The sequence below is a fragment of the Metarhizium brunneum genome, chromosome 2, assembly GCF_013426205.1.
Source record: "Metarhizium brunneum chromosome 2, complete sequence".
Lineage (NCBI taxonomy): Eukaryota > Fungi > Ascomycota > Sordariomycetes > Hypocreales > Clavicipitaceae > Metarhizium > Metarhizium brunneum.
The window spans coordinates 4,048,292-4,066,809 of record NC_089423.1 but is presented as its reverse complement, the minus strand read 5'-3'; the positions used below and the strand labels follow the sequence as shown (position 1 = coordinate 4,066,809).

Below are 18,518 nucleotides of genomic sequence, written 5' to 3'. Positions count from 1 at the left end.
AGAACAATTGGTAGCCAGTTCCCTGGATCCTTAGGTAGCAACGCCAAAAAAAAGAAGATGGTGGCGTCCGTGTGGAGGACATGACATGCACGGGCGGTTGCATAGCGACAAAGCGCCAGATAACTACTACCTAGGTACTAGTTAGTGTTGTCATATCTGGTCTAGTAGGAATTACTCTACTCTGTACGTGGCATCGTTGGGGATTGGCAGTGCAGCGATTTCCACTGCGTCAAGCTTCGTAGAGCTACGGCACCAAGATGCCTACGTAGTTGTACGTAGGAATTATGTACCAAGGAGGCAGGTGGTAACGAGGGACCATGTTTCCGTTTTGACATTTGCGCGATGTCGGGGAATTTTATCAATCCCAGCAGGGCGGCGACGGCGGCGAACGAGGTGCAAGGGTCCCCAACGTCAGAATGGTCGGCTGCTGGTGAAGACGCAACATGTGGTTGTTTGATACGGACAAGTCGTTTGAGTTGACGCCTTTCTGGTTACGGAGTACAACGAACTGCTCAACTGGAGGTGGCCGAGGTGTTTGATGAGCACCGACTTGGAAACGCGGGCGCCACCACAAACCACAGACCTCTCTCTGTCCGTCCATGTCTCTTTCTTGGTCGACCGTTGGCCAATCAATCCACAAAGGTCGATGCGGCGGAGCAGTTCAGCAGCCCAGTAACTCGGTGCCCTCCGTTCAATGGTAACGTGCTGTTACCCCTGGCACGGCCCGGGCTTTCGTTGCAACGAGGCGCCGAATCGCCCACCGGCGCGTCAAAGGCAAACGACTTGCGCCGAGTAACTCTAGAGTAAGTAGTTACGTGCTTGATGGGACTAGTGCCTCCTCTGTAAAAGTGCCTGGAGGAGGCCTGGCGTTGGATGCAGGCGATTGTGAGTGAACTTTGACAATGTGGAAAATGGGATGGACGGACGTCAGTCGATGCGTCTCCGTCCCGTTTCCCATTTCCCATCTCCATTCTGCTTCCCCCCCCGGTTCCGTCCCCAGTCCAACTGCCTGCCCCCCTTTGGGCCACAGCCATCCCATCAATGATTACATACATATGAACCGGTTGACCCCTTAAGTGCCATCGATCCGTCAATTAATCTGCCCAGGGGCTGTCGGTCTCCTGCGCTGATCCTTTCAACTCCCACGCTGTTAGTTATGTGCCCTTGGATCGTCCTTGGAGCTGGTGCCTCTTAGTTTCTCCTTGTCTAGTTCCTCATTGCTCCCCTGGTGAGGAGCCAACCTGGGCGTGACGCTCGCGCATACTCTCTCTCTCTCTCTATTTCTTTCCTTTTTCCTGTTTCCCTTTTGCCATCCCTCTTTCTCCCTTTCTTCTTTATTCATCTGGTGAGAGATCCGCACCGTAGACGAAGCGCTGCCCACGTGTCGCACTGTCGAGTCTGCTAACACCGTCTTTGTTCGCAGTCGCTGTCTTTCCCCTGCGTGTCTCGGGCCCTGACCTCGTCGACGAACTCGATCCATCGCCATCCACACGACGGTTTTCCGGTGCCGCCATTGTAACGCCATTCCAGCTGGCAGATCCTTGGTCGACATCCCCGTTGCCGTTGGGGTTGTTTGCTCTTATCCACCAACCCAGGCTAAACGACGCTCCGCACCAAGGGAGAACCCCCCTTTAGTCCGTTTTGCCCTTTTCTATTCGCTGCTTCCGACTTCTTGAAGCACTGCGTTGCATACGTCCTTCCTCCCATGTTGGACCGCCGGTCTCTATTTTTGTCGTCGACAACTTTGACACCAGAGTTTCTCCTCTTCTCCTCTTCAACTCTTCAGACAAAGGGATCCTCGATTAGCCGCTGCCCACACCCTGTCCCTCGTTTCGATATACCAAACAGTACTGAGCGTCTGTCAGACCGCATCGATAGGAATCTCAAGGGCTTGGGGGTACGATATTGAGGGAACAGAGTAAACGACCATGTCGCTCAATGGCCTGGATGACCCTAAAGTGGTAGAAGCGTATGAAGCTGCAACCGCTGAGCCTGGAGGCTGGTACGTATATCTAAACCCCAATCCGCCACTGTAGTCTCCAAACGGAGCAGAATGTCGCTAGATTCGGACAGTCGAGACATTACATCTTTGTCTATTATGATGCTTATTGTTTGACAGGTTTCTTCTCAAATACGAGAGCCGAGATGAGATCGAAGTGCTTAGTCGAGGAAATGGCGGAATAGTTGAGGTCCGCAATACTATTGCCGAATATGACGAGACGAGCCCATTGTATGGCTTTCTAAAGTACCGGAGGCGGAGTGTGATTATCAAGTATCTGCCAGAGGACTGCTCAAGGATTATTCAAGGTATGTGCATTTACATCATATAGCTAGCTACAGTGTGAGACGACCCACTGTCTGGCCAGAACATGACGTGTATCTCACTATCGAATTTAAACTGACGACGCTACTTTCCGCCTCTAGCTCGCGTTGCGGTCCATTTCAACGCCGTCTGCGAAAGATTCTCACCGTATGACACAACCTTCGAAATTACCACTGCTGCCGAATTGAAAGACTCGAAGCTTTCCGCAGCATGCTCCTTGCACACCGCGTCCTGCTCGACCTCGTCATCAACTAGCTCTCTGCGTCGGAGACGGCTTATGGAAATCACGGAGGAGGAAGAGGAAGAGAAAAGAGCCACAAAACGTCAGTCTGTGCAAGATGCTGACGGGAGTCGACCGGAGTCTCCTACCGGTCGACGGTCAACATCCGAACCTGTCACGCTTAACTCAGAGCTCGCATCATCCCCCGAGAACAGCAAGTTTTCTGCAGCGACAACGTCCGAAGTGCCTCAGTTCGTTGGTGTTGATGAACGTCCCACTTCGCCCGAGAGTGACGTGTATACATATGGTTCATACCCGTACAGCAAACCAAAGGTGAAGCTCGGTCCACGCCCCTCCGTCGATGCCAATGGTCGACCCCAAACCGCTGGCAATTTCCGGCCTGTATCTGCTATTCCTGCTGGGTTCAAGATGTTTGGAAAAGGTGGCAAGAAGGGAAAGAACAGGGACCGACAAAATTCTTTCTCATCCCCCCACGAGGAGCTTGCAAGCCCCGATTTTTCAGTGGCTGTCAACTCGACCTTTGATGATGGTCAAGAGAGGCCGGTTACTAGTTCGGGCCTGTCCATTGACTCATTACCCTTACCTGGATCTACACCCAAGAAACCGACGATGAGCCGTGAGAAGGCCAGATTGATGAAGGCTAAGCAGTTGCGTGATCAAAAGAAGAAAATGAGCATGCTGCCGTCGACCGAAGCAGCCCCAGCCCACAGCGAGGAGCTCAAGAATGTCATTGATAATGCCACACAGGGGCAAGACGAGGCTATATCATGTTCCGATCCCCTTCCCGAGACGGACAGGCGCCTTTCATTAAACAAGGATGATTCTGGTATCATGCTGGAAACGCCAACCTCTGTGGCCCCAAATGACCAGAATTCTGACCTCGCACCTTCCGACTCTCACCCAGCAAGCCCTCTGGTTGGGTCTTCTGATGCCGGTCATTCCACGAAAGCTTCATCCATCTCAGAGTCGACCGATGAGACAGTACACGCCAAAGAGGAGGAGCAGTCGCCAGAAACTAAGGAGAAGCATCCTCGTGATTCTGTTGGCCTGAACCTAGAAGAAGCAACCCACGCTATCGATGGCCCAGCTGATGGTGAACCCAAGTCTGATGTGGGAGTCGCAGTTGATGAGCATACTGTCCAGAAGCCTTTGGATGCGATGGAGAATTTGGGGCGAGGTACTGATAATACTGCGACCTCGATTGCAGAAGCCTCGCGGGATTCCGAGGATCTCTCCGCGCAGGATGTCGACAAAAACCATGACGAGCAAAACAGCCTAGAGGACAATGCTTTGGCCTTTTCCAAATTCTCCGCAAATGGTACCCGAAATCTCGAAGAAGACGGGCAAACTCTCACTGAAAACGATCACATAATAGACACCAGGAAGAAGGCAAATGATAATGACGAAGTCCAGTTGGTTCGGGAGGAGAAGCAAGCCAAGCGCGAGATGCAGATATTGCCCATACAGACAACAAACTTGAAAATGGAGGAGAACTTTGAGGATGAAATACAGAGCGCGGTAGTTGAGGAGGCCACGTCGGCAACAGTTATCAAGACGCCCCTCACTCCCAGCTTCCCCCCAAGTCCTAGCAAAGCACAAAATAGCTACACGGTTAGGACTGTATCGAACCCCGTACGCGGCGATCTGGTTCTTCCATCCGATGCCAGCCAATCCTCAGCGCGGTCCATGAGTTCTAGTGCTGCCTACTTGAACCACATCGCTCAGAAACAACAGGGAGGAAACCTGGCTAAGAAGTCCAATATCGGCTCAGTCATCTCCGAGCGAATCAAGGAGCTTGAACAGCGCTCTGCACCCTCGACAGATGCTCTGGCGGCTCCGACGAGAGAAAGACCCTCGTCAACCTTTTTCGCCGTGAAGAAGCGCGAGCCATCTAGATCACCGTCCGTGTTGGACAGAGCAAACTCATTCCGACACCAGACTCCTTCATCCCCAGAGCGAACACTGGAATCCTCACCAGAAGGAGGAAGGCGCAATCGGTTGGAACGATCAGGCTCAGTAACCAGCCGTTTATCCATGTTTGAACCAGCACCTGGACCACGAAACCTTGTAGTCCCTACTGCGGCCCCCAGTCGTGGCCGGCCAGAATCCATCTCCGTTACCGCACGCATTATTCGTGATCATAATCAACCGGTGCAGATGGGCTTCGAGCCTTCTAGAGATCCATCTGAATACAACCCTCTAGAGTTGAAACAGTCACCACTTCTAGTGGACCACCAGGCGGCTTCTCCAGGAAAGGACTACCGAACCACTGACCCGGCATCTGAGCACACAACTGAAAACCCCGAACATGGGAAGCCGGGCAAGCCTCGACAATCCTCGCTCAGCATTGTCAAGGGCTTCAGGAAGGAAAGACGCAAGTCGGTGACTTCAGACGGCAGCAACCCTGCGTACTCACCTACACGGCCAGATACAACGCATGGGAGCGCCACCTTCTCTCCTCGTCTTTCAATTAGCAGCCATCGGTCATCTTTTAGTAGGGATCGTGATGTCGTCTTGTCGCCCGCAGACTCGGGATCCGGAGACGATGCTAAGTCGACCAATGGGGACAAGAAGCTCTCGAGAGCTAGCCGGTTCATGCACCGTCTCTCTCAGCTCTCGGGATCTCGTTCCAAGAATAACCTCTCAGCTACATCACCACCAACGACAAAGGAAGAGACCCGAGAACCTGTCCAATCGCGCCCGTCGACTACCGGGTCCCCGACCATTGTATCCTACATGGGCGACGTCAATGTTCAATTCCCGGATAATTTACTCTGGAAACGTCGAAACATGTGCCTCGATTCTCAGGGGTACCTGATTCTGAGCGCCTTGCCTGCCCAAAACGGCCGACCTGCGCAAGGCACGAAGCGATACCATCTCAGTGACTTCCGCGCCCCGTACACTCCGGATGTAGAGGTACAAGAACTCCCGAATAGCGTTGTTCTGGATCTTATCGAGGGTTCAGGCATTCAGGTAGCTTGCGAGGACCGTGCCGGACAATTGAGAGTCTTGCAAAGTAAGTTGTGGCGAATTTTGACGTGCTGTTTCTGCGAAATCCCAACGACATGGAAATTGACATCCTCTCTAGTCCTGCAAGAAGCCCATGCTACTCGTGGCACCACCTATGCACTCTAAGCGCTTGTGCATACTTCAATGTTCTCTTGTTTCGCTTGATTCGTTGTTCTTTTCTTTGATTCAAAATACCCCATCCATTTCGTTCCGGTGGTCGCTTGCTTTTTGTTTTGTTTCCACTCGCACACCACAATAGCATCGTATGCCAATATGACGCCATTTGGTCAGACATCTTGTTGTAACGCCACGCCCTACCACGATATGCCAGCATTTTGCTATCCCAACCTTAACACAGTCTCTCCCGCATGCTTCTCTTTTGTTCCTCGCCACCTTCTTTATTTGGCTCAAGAAAATACCACGGCTTTTTATTTTCGGACAACCGTCTGTTGTCTTGGAAGAAACAAGAAAAGATTTTTTTTTTCGTGTTGTTTGTGCTGCTTGCTCTTCTCTTCTTCTTACTGCATCAGCATTCTTTAATCATTCTACCGAAGAGCGAAGCGATTCATCTTCCATTTAATTAAGCCATATCAGCCATGTAGCCTAATCGTCAGAGTCGATAGGATGCGGGCCCAACTTCTGTACATTTGTGTCAGAATCTTCCTCCCTTTTTCATTTATTGCGTATCTAATGCACAAATCGCCGCTTCGTCGGTCTGATGCAAGGGTGATATTCCGGAACAGTGTACACGGCTATTGGGAAGGGAAAAAAGGAGGAAGAAGCATGGAATTGAGTTGTTGTACAGAGTACTTTTAGCCGCTGTACGTGGACATAATTCGGCTGACGCCAGAGGGAACCAAAGTATAGTGACAGTTTTGCGTATCCTCTTTAGAATGCCGACCATGCTTGAATACAAGTTTCACGGCAACGCCTGCCTGCCTACCTGTCCATGTCAAATTTTCTGTTTGATTGAGCTTCTACTTATCAAGTTACAACAATCGACCCATTCTCCTTCAGCAACATCTTTTCTCAGCAGCAGTGCTTACTTCCAACTCACGTTCATGGCACTAGCATGGCTCCTCAGTGGCCCATAGCTCTATACTTGTTGAGATGATAAAATGTGTGGAGGATATTGCAAATCAGAAGATTGTGCGCGTCCCCCCTCCCCCCCTTTCCCTAGACGCAATACTACCAAATCTGACATTTGAGTCTCCAAAGACGGACCAGAACTCAACTCACACAGCAATACCAGAAACAAAGCAGCTCCAAACACCACAAGAGTAATAACGAACAATTTTTTTCCCGACCCTTTTCGCCAAATTCGCTGTAAAATGTGACACACTGAAAAACCGCCGCTTGTAAAAGTAACTCCATATTTTAAACAAGGAAAAAGAAGAATGAACAAAAGAGAGTCAAACAATTACCAAAGTCATATTGGTTGGGTAGAACCATTGCGTCGATTGCCATCACTCTCATCAAATCATTTCCATTACCAAACACCAGCGAGGTGTAATTTTCTCTCTTGTGAATTGTAGATTTTTAGTTGGATCGCTGTGAGGCCCAAGTATTTCCAAGTATTTTAGCCCTGTGTTCCAGCATTCCCACTTGTCGAGCCGGGTCCGTCAATGCTAGAAAATTGCACTGGATCCATTGCCATGTACTCCAACAGATCCAATCCGCCAACATTGACACCTTCGGCCGTCATAGCAACGGAGCTGTCTCCCATGTTTTGAAAGAAGGCTGGACCCGGTGGTAGGTACCACATTTCGTTGCCTGGGTTGTCCCAGCCCTCGAAAAGTTGCATTTCCACGCCATTAGAAGGAGCAGCTCCATTGTTTTCCACATGCGCTGCTGGTGTTGATGGTCCTATAGACGACGCGCTAGGATAGGGAAAGTTGCCAGTGGACAAGTCGAATGGCGTAGCTGAGATATTGTTGCCTTCGACGCTCGGTGAAGCGGGACGATCTGCAAAAAAACACCTAGAGTCAGTCCAAACCCTTGGAATACTCGCATCCTCATCCAAGGAGATGATTGGTACTTACATTGTCCAGTGAGCCCTTCTCGCAATTTCTGGGCATGTTTGCCCACCCAGCTTGCCGTATGCTCGCCTTGGCCACCGGCCGCCGCAACACCAGGCATAGTGCCCTCGGGCAATGGGGTTGGATCCTTGCCAGAGCCCTGCTGCATAGTCGGCGCCTGGATAAAACGATTTCTTAATCGACTTGTCAGTGTCTCGAGAAGATCAGCAAACCGTATGCCTAAATGAACATCGTCTACAACGCAGTTTCGGAGCGCTTCCACGGTAGCATCCATAAGTTCAATGCTGAGCTTTACATCTGATCGCGGGGCACCCAAAGCAAATGTCTTCAGCAAGAACATAGCTCCACTGATGATGCGGAAATAAGTTCGGACTGGAGCATGCTTCAGGTAGCCGCCTGGCAGAAGGCCCTCGACCACGGTGCGCAGCAAGTTCCGACATCCGCCAACGACCTCTCGGACGTATTCTTGATCATTAATTGTGAAACCACCTAGTTGTCCCAGTGGCAACTTGCCATAGTTTATCATTGTCTGTGGGGACAATTGAGTCGGTCCATTGGTGGCCTGTCCATCGACACCGTTGCCATTTTGTCCGGCATTGTTCGTGCATCGCTCTACCACTGCCTGCAGTGACAGAGAATTGACATAAATACGTACATACTCGTACTCAATGGTAAGGATGTGCCTAATGAACTGAGGGAGGCGGAAAAGTTCAAATTCCCTATACCAGTCCTTCAGTAAAGGACTGTACTCTCGAAGCAGCTCCACATATCGTCCTGACTGGATGATTTCCGTGGTGTATTTTCTGGAGCGGAACAGTTTTTCATTACCAACATGCATAGCATTACTGATTCCGGCCCAACAGTGAATAATTTGATCATCAAGTTCTAGATCCGGCACGTAGTTAAAACCGTTCACCATGGAGGATGTGCTCGGGGTGTTTCCTTCATTGGTTGCGGTGCGCCGTCTTGCCACCGCTGGGTCAGCTTTGCGAAGGTGTTCTGGAGTCATGCTTGTCCAGCCCAAACGACCAGCTAACTGGGAGGTGTAAATGAGCAACAGACGCTTGATACGATTTGCCCTCGTTCTGTAGGTTTCGTCCATATACTCTGGACGCGTAATTGTATCGTCCTTGAGCATCTCATCAATGTCATCAAAGACACCCAGCTCGTACCCAAGACCCATAGCAGTACTGAGAAGCATCCAACACATGCGATCGCTTCTCCAAGCCGGTTCGAGCCAGCTCTCTATTCTTTTACCTCCAAAACCAGCACCTACATTTCTACTTGAGTCGTCAGACGAAGCCGTCGGCCCAATGTTGTAATCAGGAAGCATGAGCTCGTCGGTGGCTTCTTGAGGAGGGAAGTGTAAGGCACGGGGGTGCCACTCGGTCAAAATCAGCAGCGATTCAATAGTTCCTAGGGTTCGCAGACTGCCTTTTCTCATGCCGCGCCAAGGCGCAGTGCTGCTTGTTTCTGTCTCCTCCATAATCATTGACGAAGAACCGGGGCCACCAGAGCCGCAGAACCCACCACCGAAGGCTTCTTGACCCCACAGACAACGCTCAATCATTCCTCGGAGGTAGGTCCAAAGCTGCTCTGGGATGGCATGCGAACGACAGTGACCTCCAGTCCCGGGCATTTGACGATATCTCGAGGAGATTGTAAGAAGGGTAACGGTGAGGATTGGTTCTTCGGTAAGGAGCGTGAGATGGGAGGCGGGGTCGCTAAAGGTTGGTGGTGAAATGGGTGTCATGGGTGACAGGTACTTATAATAGCTATAAGTGACAGGGAAGTTAGTAGGCGCCGGACAGACCCCCCCAACTTGTAGTCAGACGGCTCAATATGGCTGATCATGGTAGACCTACTAGTCAATATACTGTATAGCTTCTTGAGCAGTGAACCAACCAGCTCTAACAAAACGGAACCGTGACCAAGCACGCAAGGCCTCTGCGTATCCAGGTTGAGTTCTCAGAGTTGGTTGCTGCGCGAGAACAGGATCTGCAGGCTGTTGCTGTGTCTGTTGCGGTGCGGTATCTTGAAACTGGCGCTGGGGTATATGGAGTTCTGCCTCGGGCTTCGCGGCGGACATGGATCTCGGTCTAGGGACGTCTCTATTCGCGGTGTCCTGTGGCGTGGGCTGGTGGGTTGGTGCTGTGGTCGCCGAAGCGATGCTTCCCTCCCGTCCATGGTTGTTCGCAGCGGGACTAGTCCAGTCAGCACTGTTCACCATCTTGCCAGACGACTCGACAACAGACCTATCGGTTGCAGCCTTGTAGAGTAGGTCTAGCGCGTCATGGGGGTTGTACACGGCACGGCGCATCGCTGTCTGGGCCTCGAGGTTTTCCAGATTGGCATCGCCGTCACCATCGAGCTCGGAGTCTCTGCGCTGCCTCGGCCTGCTCCCGTCGGGTCGGCGCAGAGGATGGCTGCGGCCATGAGAGCCGCCGGGAGTGAGGGGAACTTCGCTGTAGAAGCGACGGTCGAGACGAGGTGGTGGGCTTTCACCGGCATGAAGCCTTTTACGTCCGTTTCGAATGATGTACTCGTCGACGTCGCTGTCTTCGTCGTCGTCGGTCTTTCGTTTCCGGCGAGTGGCGGAGAAGAAACACTCCTTGCTCTCACGGCGGCAGCGCACGCATGGCGGGTCATGAGGGTTGTCAACGCTGCCTAGGTCGCACCGAACTTTGCGGCGGCGGCATGGGATACAGGCCTGGTAAACGCGCTTGTGTTGAGGATTCTGGGCTGAGGATTGGTGGTCAGCCGCCTGAGACGACGACTGGTGCTTCTGCTGGTGCTGGTGCTGAAGCTGGCCTGGAGTGTCTCCAGCTCCCGACGACGGCCCCGTCTGATGCGATTGCTGGCGGGCACCAGGCGTCGCAGAGACACTGGGGCTTGATGCAGAAGTGCCAGCACCGAACTGAGGTTGGGCCATGCCAGGCAAGGCAGCAATAAGGCTGTTGCGTTGCGACAATGCGTTGTTGTTGGAACTTCGGTTTGCGGCGGATGATCAGTGGAAGTGCAGTCGAAGGGCCGCGCAAGGCCGTGGAGAAGCGTCAGTGGTCAGCGTCCCCGTCTTGAGCGTTAATGTCAGCGTGGGCGAAAAAAAAAAGAAAGTGTCAGCAAAAGGCGGGCAGTTAAATGAGTGGGCAGCGGCCAGTAGCTGTTCCAAGCCAAGTAGATCGTTTCTGGTTGCCGCGAGCAGCGGGCTCAGGTGTAGTGGGTGCGAGGGTGAAGAAGTGGGTGGAGTGGGTGAGTGGGTGGAGTCGACCCTGGTGGTTGTCCTCGTCCCTGGTGTCTCTAGGCGAGAGCAAGCGGGGTCAGTATCGAGAGCGTGTCGAGAGCACGTCGGTGTCGGTGTCCCTCACCCAGTCGGCTTCGAGGCAGCACATGAGGTCTCTTCACGTCGTCTGTCAGCAAGTCGGACCTAGGGTTGTCGAAGATTGCTGGTGTGTGTGCGGCGAGTTGGTGCGGCGGGCTGGGGCAGTCGTCGCTGGTTTTCTGGGCACCACGAACGTAATACTTGGCAGCCAGACAAAATATGATTTTGGTATGAGAAGCAAGACGCAACACCACAATGCGATGTGACTGCTGGGCTGCAGATTTCCCTGTCCCCTGGCATGGACGATCTGCGAAAGCGTTCCGGTGTGAAGGTCCAACATTCAAACGTCAAACAAACTCCAGATGGTGAGTGCAAGTCTCAACCTTGGTCTGGTCTGATTAGTTTCCGCGTAGGGAGCTCAGACCACCTCACAGCCTGGACGCAAAGAACTAGGAAGGTCCAGGTGGTTGTTGTTCCCCGGACTTTGGGGTTTAAGTGGGCGTTGTGGAAAAAGGAAGGAAGGACAGAACAGCGGGAGAAGGAGCTGCCGGAGTGTCTGAAACTGGCCCGATGGCCTTCAGCCATATGTATGTATCCAATACGTACGGCCTGGCGTTCCTGGCGCAGTCACTCTAGGGATCTTTTGACTCGGGCGTCAAAGTGAAAAAAAAAAAAACACGTTTTTTTCTTCTTTGCTCCTCTTGCACCTTGCTTGCTAGCTTTGGGTTGGCTTTGCCCCTTTAGGCCAACACCAGACATTGATCTTACGTACAAAGTAGCCCCCAGACGGCGTACTTTTGCAGGTACCATTGTGTCCAGCGCCCCCTCTTCTGCTCTCGGGAGTCAAGTTCACGGGGAGAGATTGGTTGATGACGGGATCGATGATTACCATGACTGACCTTTCAAAGTACAGAGCCTTTCTGCCGCTTGTGAATCCGTCAACACCCAAGTCAACGCCTGCTTAGCATACGCTCGATGTTGCCAGGATGTCCCCAGATACATACTAGCCCGGCTCAGATGCTCCGTGTGGCCGTTCTCCTCCGGCGCCGTTGCAACCTCTTGTCGTTCCTGATCCGCGAGTCCGGTGAAAAGAATTGTATGTAGGGACACTCGGGAGTATCAAGGTGATATGACCCAGTCACTTGACGCGGCCGATTTTGGACAGTTATGTCGTTCACCACCTGGCCATTCAGTCTATCCGATTCCACAAGAGATTTAAACCCGCATGCTTCGAGAATGGGGGAATATGTTTTTTTTCTTCTTCATACGGCGAAGTGCCTTTCTTCGTGTCTAATGCATGTACTCCGTATCCGGTCGACATTGGCTTTGCCACCACACTAAAGCTCACCAACGACAATGAGCAATTTGCCAGCTATTAGCCAATCAAGCCCCATGTCAAGGCCAATGGCAAAAAGAACATGGCAGTTCCAAGCCAGGTTTGACATGGGTGGATAAATCATGATGGGTCTAGAAGGTCACGTTGGCTGCAAAAGAAGACACAGACAACCAGTGTGAGTCTGGCTGTCGCTCAAGACGCTCCCAGGAATGTCCAGCCAACGCGTGCTCGTGGCTTGCAAGGGCATTGGAGATGCGTGTGGTCAAAATTCCCCATCTTCGCAGATACTCAGGTACTTGTTGTACTATGTACATACATACTCGGTGCTATTATTGCCACGGGCCATGGCGGACTCCGCCTCCCCAGCAAGGGATCTTTGCTTAGGTCTGGTCCTCTTCTCGGCGAGGTGCATGATCCTATTCCTATGGAGACTGGCGATGCAACTGAAGCGTGGGCTTGCAGGTTCTGCCTCTGTTGCAGGTGGAACCAATGATCCTCTCGGTTGTTCAAGAAGGCGAGTGTCGTCGTCTCCATTTACAGTATCGATGAGAGAGATCTTGATGTCATTGCCCAAGCAGGATAATTTAAATTGGTACTCGGTAGTTGCTAATAAAAAGCTATCTAGGCCGATGCCTGTTGATGGCTGATCGAGTTTCAGACTCGTCAATACTGACAAGACAAGCCTTTAGTCATTGTGAGCATCGGCCGGCAATGTTGCACCGTCAATTAGAATGTTGTCCCAGATGATGGTCTTGACTCGTTTACCATGGCCCTACTCGACCCTTCCGGCCTAGCTAGGGCACCCCCAACTATATATCACGGACACGGAGTCTTCATGCTTAGCCAGAACACTCTTTCCCCCTTCTTTCATGCTTGTGCCTGTCAGCTACTCCCCGTGGCATATTGTGCAAAGCATGCGACTTGCCTGGTGATTTCTGATCACCAAGATACCTTGATGGAGTCGCCACTGACACACGGGTCCTACGCATCAAATCTTGGCTGCCACCACCACCACCCACATCATTCCTCGGCTGTGCTTGGCTTCAACATGGACCAACAAACGTTACAGTGCACATCTTTTCTCCTAGCTGTGATTTTTCTTAACAGAACAGTGGTAATACTGTGACATGATGAACATGAGCCCAAGTGTATCTCAACACGGTGTTTTACCAAGTTTTGCATTCCAAGACGACAAACATAAACAATGCCCTACCTACAAAACACTAGCATCAGTCTTTCCTAAAACCAAAAGGCTCGAGCAACTTGAGCCATCGGCACCTTCAACGTCCACGGCTCCCCTCAACGCAGAAACAGTCACCTAGGCTTGCACACGCCGGCCAACAAAACCGGGCAACCTTGACGATGGGGAGCAGCGGCAAAACTCGAACCCATTTCCACAGCCCGCGCCGCATAAAGCAATGTACTACTCCGTACAATGATAAATGACACCCTGATAGCCACATCCAACCATCGTCGCACAGAGTAAGTTGCATTGTGTGTGATCAACAGAAGCCGCCGAAAATCACCAGGCACTTGACACCTATTTTCCCACGTGCCAGCCGCCCGTGTAGATTCTACGAAGTTTCGCCTTGCCCGCCGCAGCATGGATGCGTGTACACTCTACGGAGTACGCTGAGTCTTGTACATCGAGCCCCGCGTCAAGCCCACGATTCCCTGCTTCTCAGCCCTACCAAGGCAAAAAAAAAAAAAAAAAAAAAAAAAAAAAAGAGCCAACGCCCTCCGCCATTCGCAAGATTTTCCAGCCTCCGCCGCAAAAGCAGGCAACCACGGTGTCCAGCCCGGGGAGAAGAACGCTTGCACCCTATTCGTGCAAAGTCACATGCATCCCCATGGCGGCGCGATTTGCATTGCCGCGAATACAAGTAGTACTACACGCATACATACTAATACGCGCGCGGCCCCTGGTCCTGGCGACAGCATAATTCTCACAAGACACGTTTTTTTTAAAATTGTTATTCATTAGGAAAAGGCTACTAGTATAGTAAATGGCCAACCCTTGATAAGCCGTCTTGCCATGGCTGGCTGACGAGTTGGTGACGGCCACCAAAACACACCCTTGCGCCTCGTAGGCTCTATCTAGCCGAGCAGTGGTGGTGGTTACATGATTTCAACATGTTCCGTAAGCTACGTCTCCCACAAATCAAGTTGAACACACAGACAGGTCAACTGGGGAGAATACGCCGACAACCACTACGTACATACTTAAAGTGCTTGCAGAATCGCCTAATCAATCACCCACTCTGGGCCAACACTCGCGTTGCAATCATTACGTCGAGTTGACATTGTTGCATAAAAAAGACTATTCATTCCCAGCCCACTTTTACGATAACCTAACAAGAGTTTCTTTTTTATAAAAAAAAACACCAACATAAAAGAACAATCGTTTCACTCCCTTTCTACTCCATACAGTGAGAAGCCCCATGTCCATTTCCCTTTCACCAAGGTTTCTTCCCACTTGCACCCGTATATTGAAGAATCAATCTACATCCTTTGTGGCTGCCGGTCAAAAGTCCATTGAGGAACGAGACTTGGTCTGAGATTATCAACCCTGGCGTAGCAACCCGTGGCCTGGTATGCCCGCCGGCCCTCCCCCACCCCAGATTCCTCGCAATTTTTCGTGCTTATGCACCAAAGGCAGCCTCAAGCTTTGCTGGGAGGCCCCGAGGCAAAATATATGAAAGACGATTAATTAACCAATCCCTTCTTTGACTGTGGCATCTGTCAGAAGTTGTGATTTCCTTTCTGCATCCAATCAACGGTGACCAAGGGGGGCGGGGCTTCAACGTTTCAAGGGTGATGTATCAACATACCAGGTGCTCCCACAATTTTGCCGTCAGCATATCCGGCATGGTATACAGGTCAATTGAGAACTCCCCGGCTTCAGCAAGGTTATCGACTATTAGCTCATACGCATTTCAAACATCAACAACTCCGAAGACATTCCCCGGCGCGGACAGGATAAAGCAGCGGGCAGCCACAAACTTACCTTCCACATCGCTCCTTATGTAGGTATCCGGACCTTTGTTCTCATTAATCAGTTGGATAACACGCAACAGGTCCTCCTCGTCAAGCTTTTCCAGTGCCTCAGCAATCTTCTCGTAGTCGTACTTTTGACCCCCCTTCTTACTGGCGACGGTCTTCTTCTTTTGGCGGTCGTCGTCGTTCGGCAAAGGGCCAGTTTCACGCAGGCGTTCCTGCAGAGCTTGCGACGGGTTCTTGAAGGTGACTGTATGTGTGGCCTCATATTTCTCCTGCAGAAAATTCAGGTCATGGATAATGGAGGCCAGTTTCGTCTTTTCAGTCGTGTAGCAGTCGATACTGATTTCGAACTCACCCCAGCCCTCGTTGCTGCAGAGGAATGGAGGCTTGATGAAGGCTGAAGGCAAACGATGCATACATGATTAGCGCATGCTCCAATCTTGGCCAAAAAATGAAAAAGGTCCAGGTGGAAGGGTAGCCAGGCTTCAACTCACTCTGAGTAGGATTCTCAAAGGTAGGATGTAGGTTGTAGACAACCTTGGTGAACACATCGGCAGGCCTCTCGTTGCCTTCTTCATCCAATAAGTGCAATTTCAAGCTCCATTCTCGCATAGGAAACTCGGCTACTGGGGAGGGCTTGTCACTATCACGCAAGCCACAATTAGCATCTTTTCAGAGGAATTGTAACAAGAATGATCCTCCTTGCAGCAATTCCGTCCTTCCTTTTTGCTTCATTATTTCTGTAATAGGCATGGTCTGTAGCTCACAGCATGCAGACTCGTGGCAAAAAATAAAAACCAGAACTTTGTAAATATCTTCTTTCTTTCTTTGTTTCTCGTCCATTCGTCGATTTCGATGATGCGGGAAGTAGGCAAGCTTCAGAGAGAAGAGCAAAAAAAAAAAAATTCGTGGCTGGTTGCTTACATGACGTGTTGTTCGGTGACGACTTTAACTTTCCTCTGCCGATCGTTAGCATTCTTCCTCGTCCGAGGCGGCATCGTGATAAAATGGTGTTTTCCGTGGGTGGCGAGGCGAGGCTGCTTTCTCCTTGTTCGTTTCGGCAGCTCTGGATATAGATGGTTATGAAGAAGAAAAAGGCTCGAGGCAAAAGGGTTCCCGCGATGTGAATAAGAGAAACACAAAAGAAAAGACGGCGGCAAGGGCAACGGGGACAGCGGTAAAGCGCAAAGCTCCTCGCACGCAAAATAGGAGCATCGACGAGGCGGGACGGGACTGGGACTGTAAGACGGGCACAGAGATGAACAAGAGCCGGAATTGCAAGAGCCAAATCGTGAGCAGCCCAAGGCCAAGCACACACACACACACACACAAGCACAAGCACGAGCACGAGCACGAGTGAGTGCGGGTAGCTCATGGCCCCGAAAATAAACACAGGCAAAGGCCGTTCGAGTCCTGCCGTCCAGGCACGCATCCAGAGGCGCTGTCGGCCGGCTGTCGAGCACACAGAGTAGCCGGTCGACAGCCCTTTGCAGCCGTCAGGGAACAAGATTGAATGAATGGGCTCTTGCTCGCTCGCAAGGTTGTGCCTCTCCGTCCCAGGCCGAGTCGCAAGGAGGCAGCCTCGCCATGCTTCGTCGATCGACACCAGCATCCATCGGCTGCTCCCCGCGACTGCCTTGAATGTTGTCCTCCCCTCGCCCAGTCTCCCCATCCATTTAAACAGCGCGCTGGCCAGCGACAAGACAAGACAGGACGGGGCCCACGGGGTACGATGGCAGGGCAAAGGGGTATTTGGGGGAGTGCAAAGCAACTAGCAACTGCAGACGACCGATGCCGCCGCCCGGAGGTCAAGGGGGTTCAAAATGCTCAACGTACCTCTACCAGCATCTTGGCGGCTGTCCGGACGGATCCCCGTTCTCCTTGAAGCAAAGCAAGAACAAAAAGGATCAAGGAAAAATTCAAAATAAAAATTCGACTCCGTTTAAAATGGCTCCCGTTCCGGTTCCGATTCCCCGTTTCGCTGCTTCTCCCTTCTCTTTCTGCGTCGAGTATCGAGTATCGCAACAAGGACGGGAACAAAAAGGGATCAGAGGAGGCAAGAAAGAAAAAAAATTAATAATAACACAACTCGGACCGTAGCAATGACGGTTGCAAGACGGACAGAAGGGAACGGGCACGTCAAGGAAAAATTAAAAAGAAAAAAACCAAAAATCGGTGGGTGCTGCGATCCAGTAAGGGATAGGTCGACAGAGGAAATCCGCGTCCGGTATTATAGGATAGATGTTGCAGGGCCGTCAATTGCGATGGAGCGAAGACGTCCGAGGATGCGATCCGACACGACGTGGAGGAACTTGACGGGAGTCGGAGGTTCGGGCTGGCGACAGGAAGGCGTCTGGTCAACTTGCCCAAGTGGACGACCAGTCGAGCCAGGCGGTCGAGTGGTCGGACAGTCTGGTCGAGTCGTGAGGGCGCCGGCGCTGGGGGGAGCTGCCTGGCGGGCGCCTGGGGCAGACATGGACGGTCTGGCATGGCTTCAATCTTCATTGGGCGCTTTCACGGCTCAAGGCTAATAATGGATCAAACATGGCCATCAATGTCCATTCAATGACAGCTTGGCGCACATTTCAAGGCCTTAGTGCTAGCCTCGTGCAAGTGCTCAAGTGCTCAAGTGCATGTGCTCATCTGGCGCCCGGCGTACGGAGTACCCAGACTTGACCTGCCACCTGGGCGCTCGGGCCCATGCTCCAGTGCAGTCCCAGGTACTCCGTACCTTTGGTGTGAGCCAATGCCGGTGCTGCCTGCATCAACCAACCATTTGATGGACCGTCTGCTCTGCTCTGCTCTGCTCTCCCTGCCGACAGCAGAAATGCCCCGATATTGATTCAACCCTACGCATGCGGCTGCAAGTCTCGCCCCCCTCGCTCACAAGCATCCCCATTTCCATTTGACATTGCATTTATTACTTTGTGTTGTGACCTGATGCTTCCGAAATGCTATCTACCATTCGCGATCCCTGCTTGGGAGGGGGGGGATTTTGCACCGCTTGGGTGGTCCAATTCCTGCCCGCATTCTCTGTTCCTCAACCCATGAATTGTCCATTCAACTACTCCATTTTTCATCTCATTCATAGCCGTCTTCATCATCACCTCCTTTCCGAATGGTTCCCAATTCAGTGAATTTTGTAACAAAAAAATAGAGAGTTTGTAGTTTTTTTTTTCTTCTTTTTTTCGGGTTGGCTTCAGTATTGGGGGCGTTGGTTCCAAGGACACAATATTTTCGCTGCTGGGGTG

The 18,518-nt window shown here is 51.6% G+C and overlaps 3 protein-coding genes across 3 annotated transcripts; 1 reads left to right on the top strand and 2 right to left on the bottom strand.

The window, feature by feature from the left end:
• Nucleotides 1-1,928: 1,928 nt before the first annotated feature.
• G6M90_00g041740 (uncharacterized protein) lies at nucleotides 1,929-5,699 on the top strand (the record flags this gene model as incomplete). Its single annotated transcript, XM_014692031.1, has 4 exons — nucleotides 1,929-2,002; nucleotides 2,120-2,307; nucleotides 2,425-5,580; nucleotides 5,653-5,699. 4 exons carry the CDS (start codon nucleotides 1,929-1,931, stop codon nucleotides 5,697-5,699), a joined length of 3,465 nt encoding a protein of 1,154 aa, XP_014547517.1.
• Nucleotides 5,700-7,152: 1,453 nt separating this feature from the next.
• On the bottom strand, nucleotides 7,153-10,544 carry ARO80 (Transcriptional activator ARO80; the record flags this gene model as incomplete). The annotated part of the gene is made up of 3 exons (XM_014692030.1): nucleotides 7,153-7,538; nucleotides 7,616-9,387; nucleotides 9,478-10,544. 3 exons carry the CDS (start codon nucleotides 10,542-10,544, stop codon nucleotides 7,153-7,155), a joined length of 3,225 nt encoding a protein of 1,074 aa, XP_014547516.1.
• A 4,429-nt stretch (nucleotides 10,545-14,973) lies between these two features.
• On the bottom strand, nucleotides 14,974-16,265 carry TAF14 (Transcription initiation factor TFIID subunit 14; the record flags this gene model as incomplete). The annotated part of the gene is made up of 5 exons (XM_014692029.2): nucleotides 14,974-14,997; nucleotides 15,099-15,184; nucleotides 15,275-15,664; nucleotides 15,762-15,910; nucleotides 16,192-16,265. 5 exons carry the CDS (start codon nucleotides 16,263-16,265, stop codon nucleotides 14,974-14,976), a joined length of 723 nt encoding a protein of 240 aa, XP_014547515.2.
• Between the last annotated feature and the right edge of the window lie 2,253 nt (nucleotides 16,266-18,518).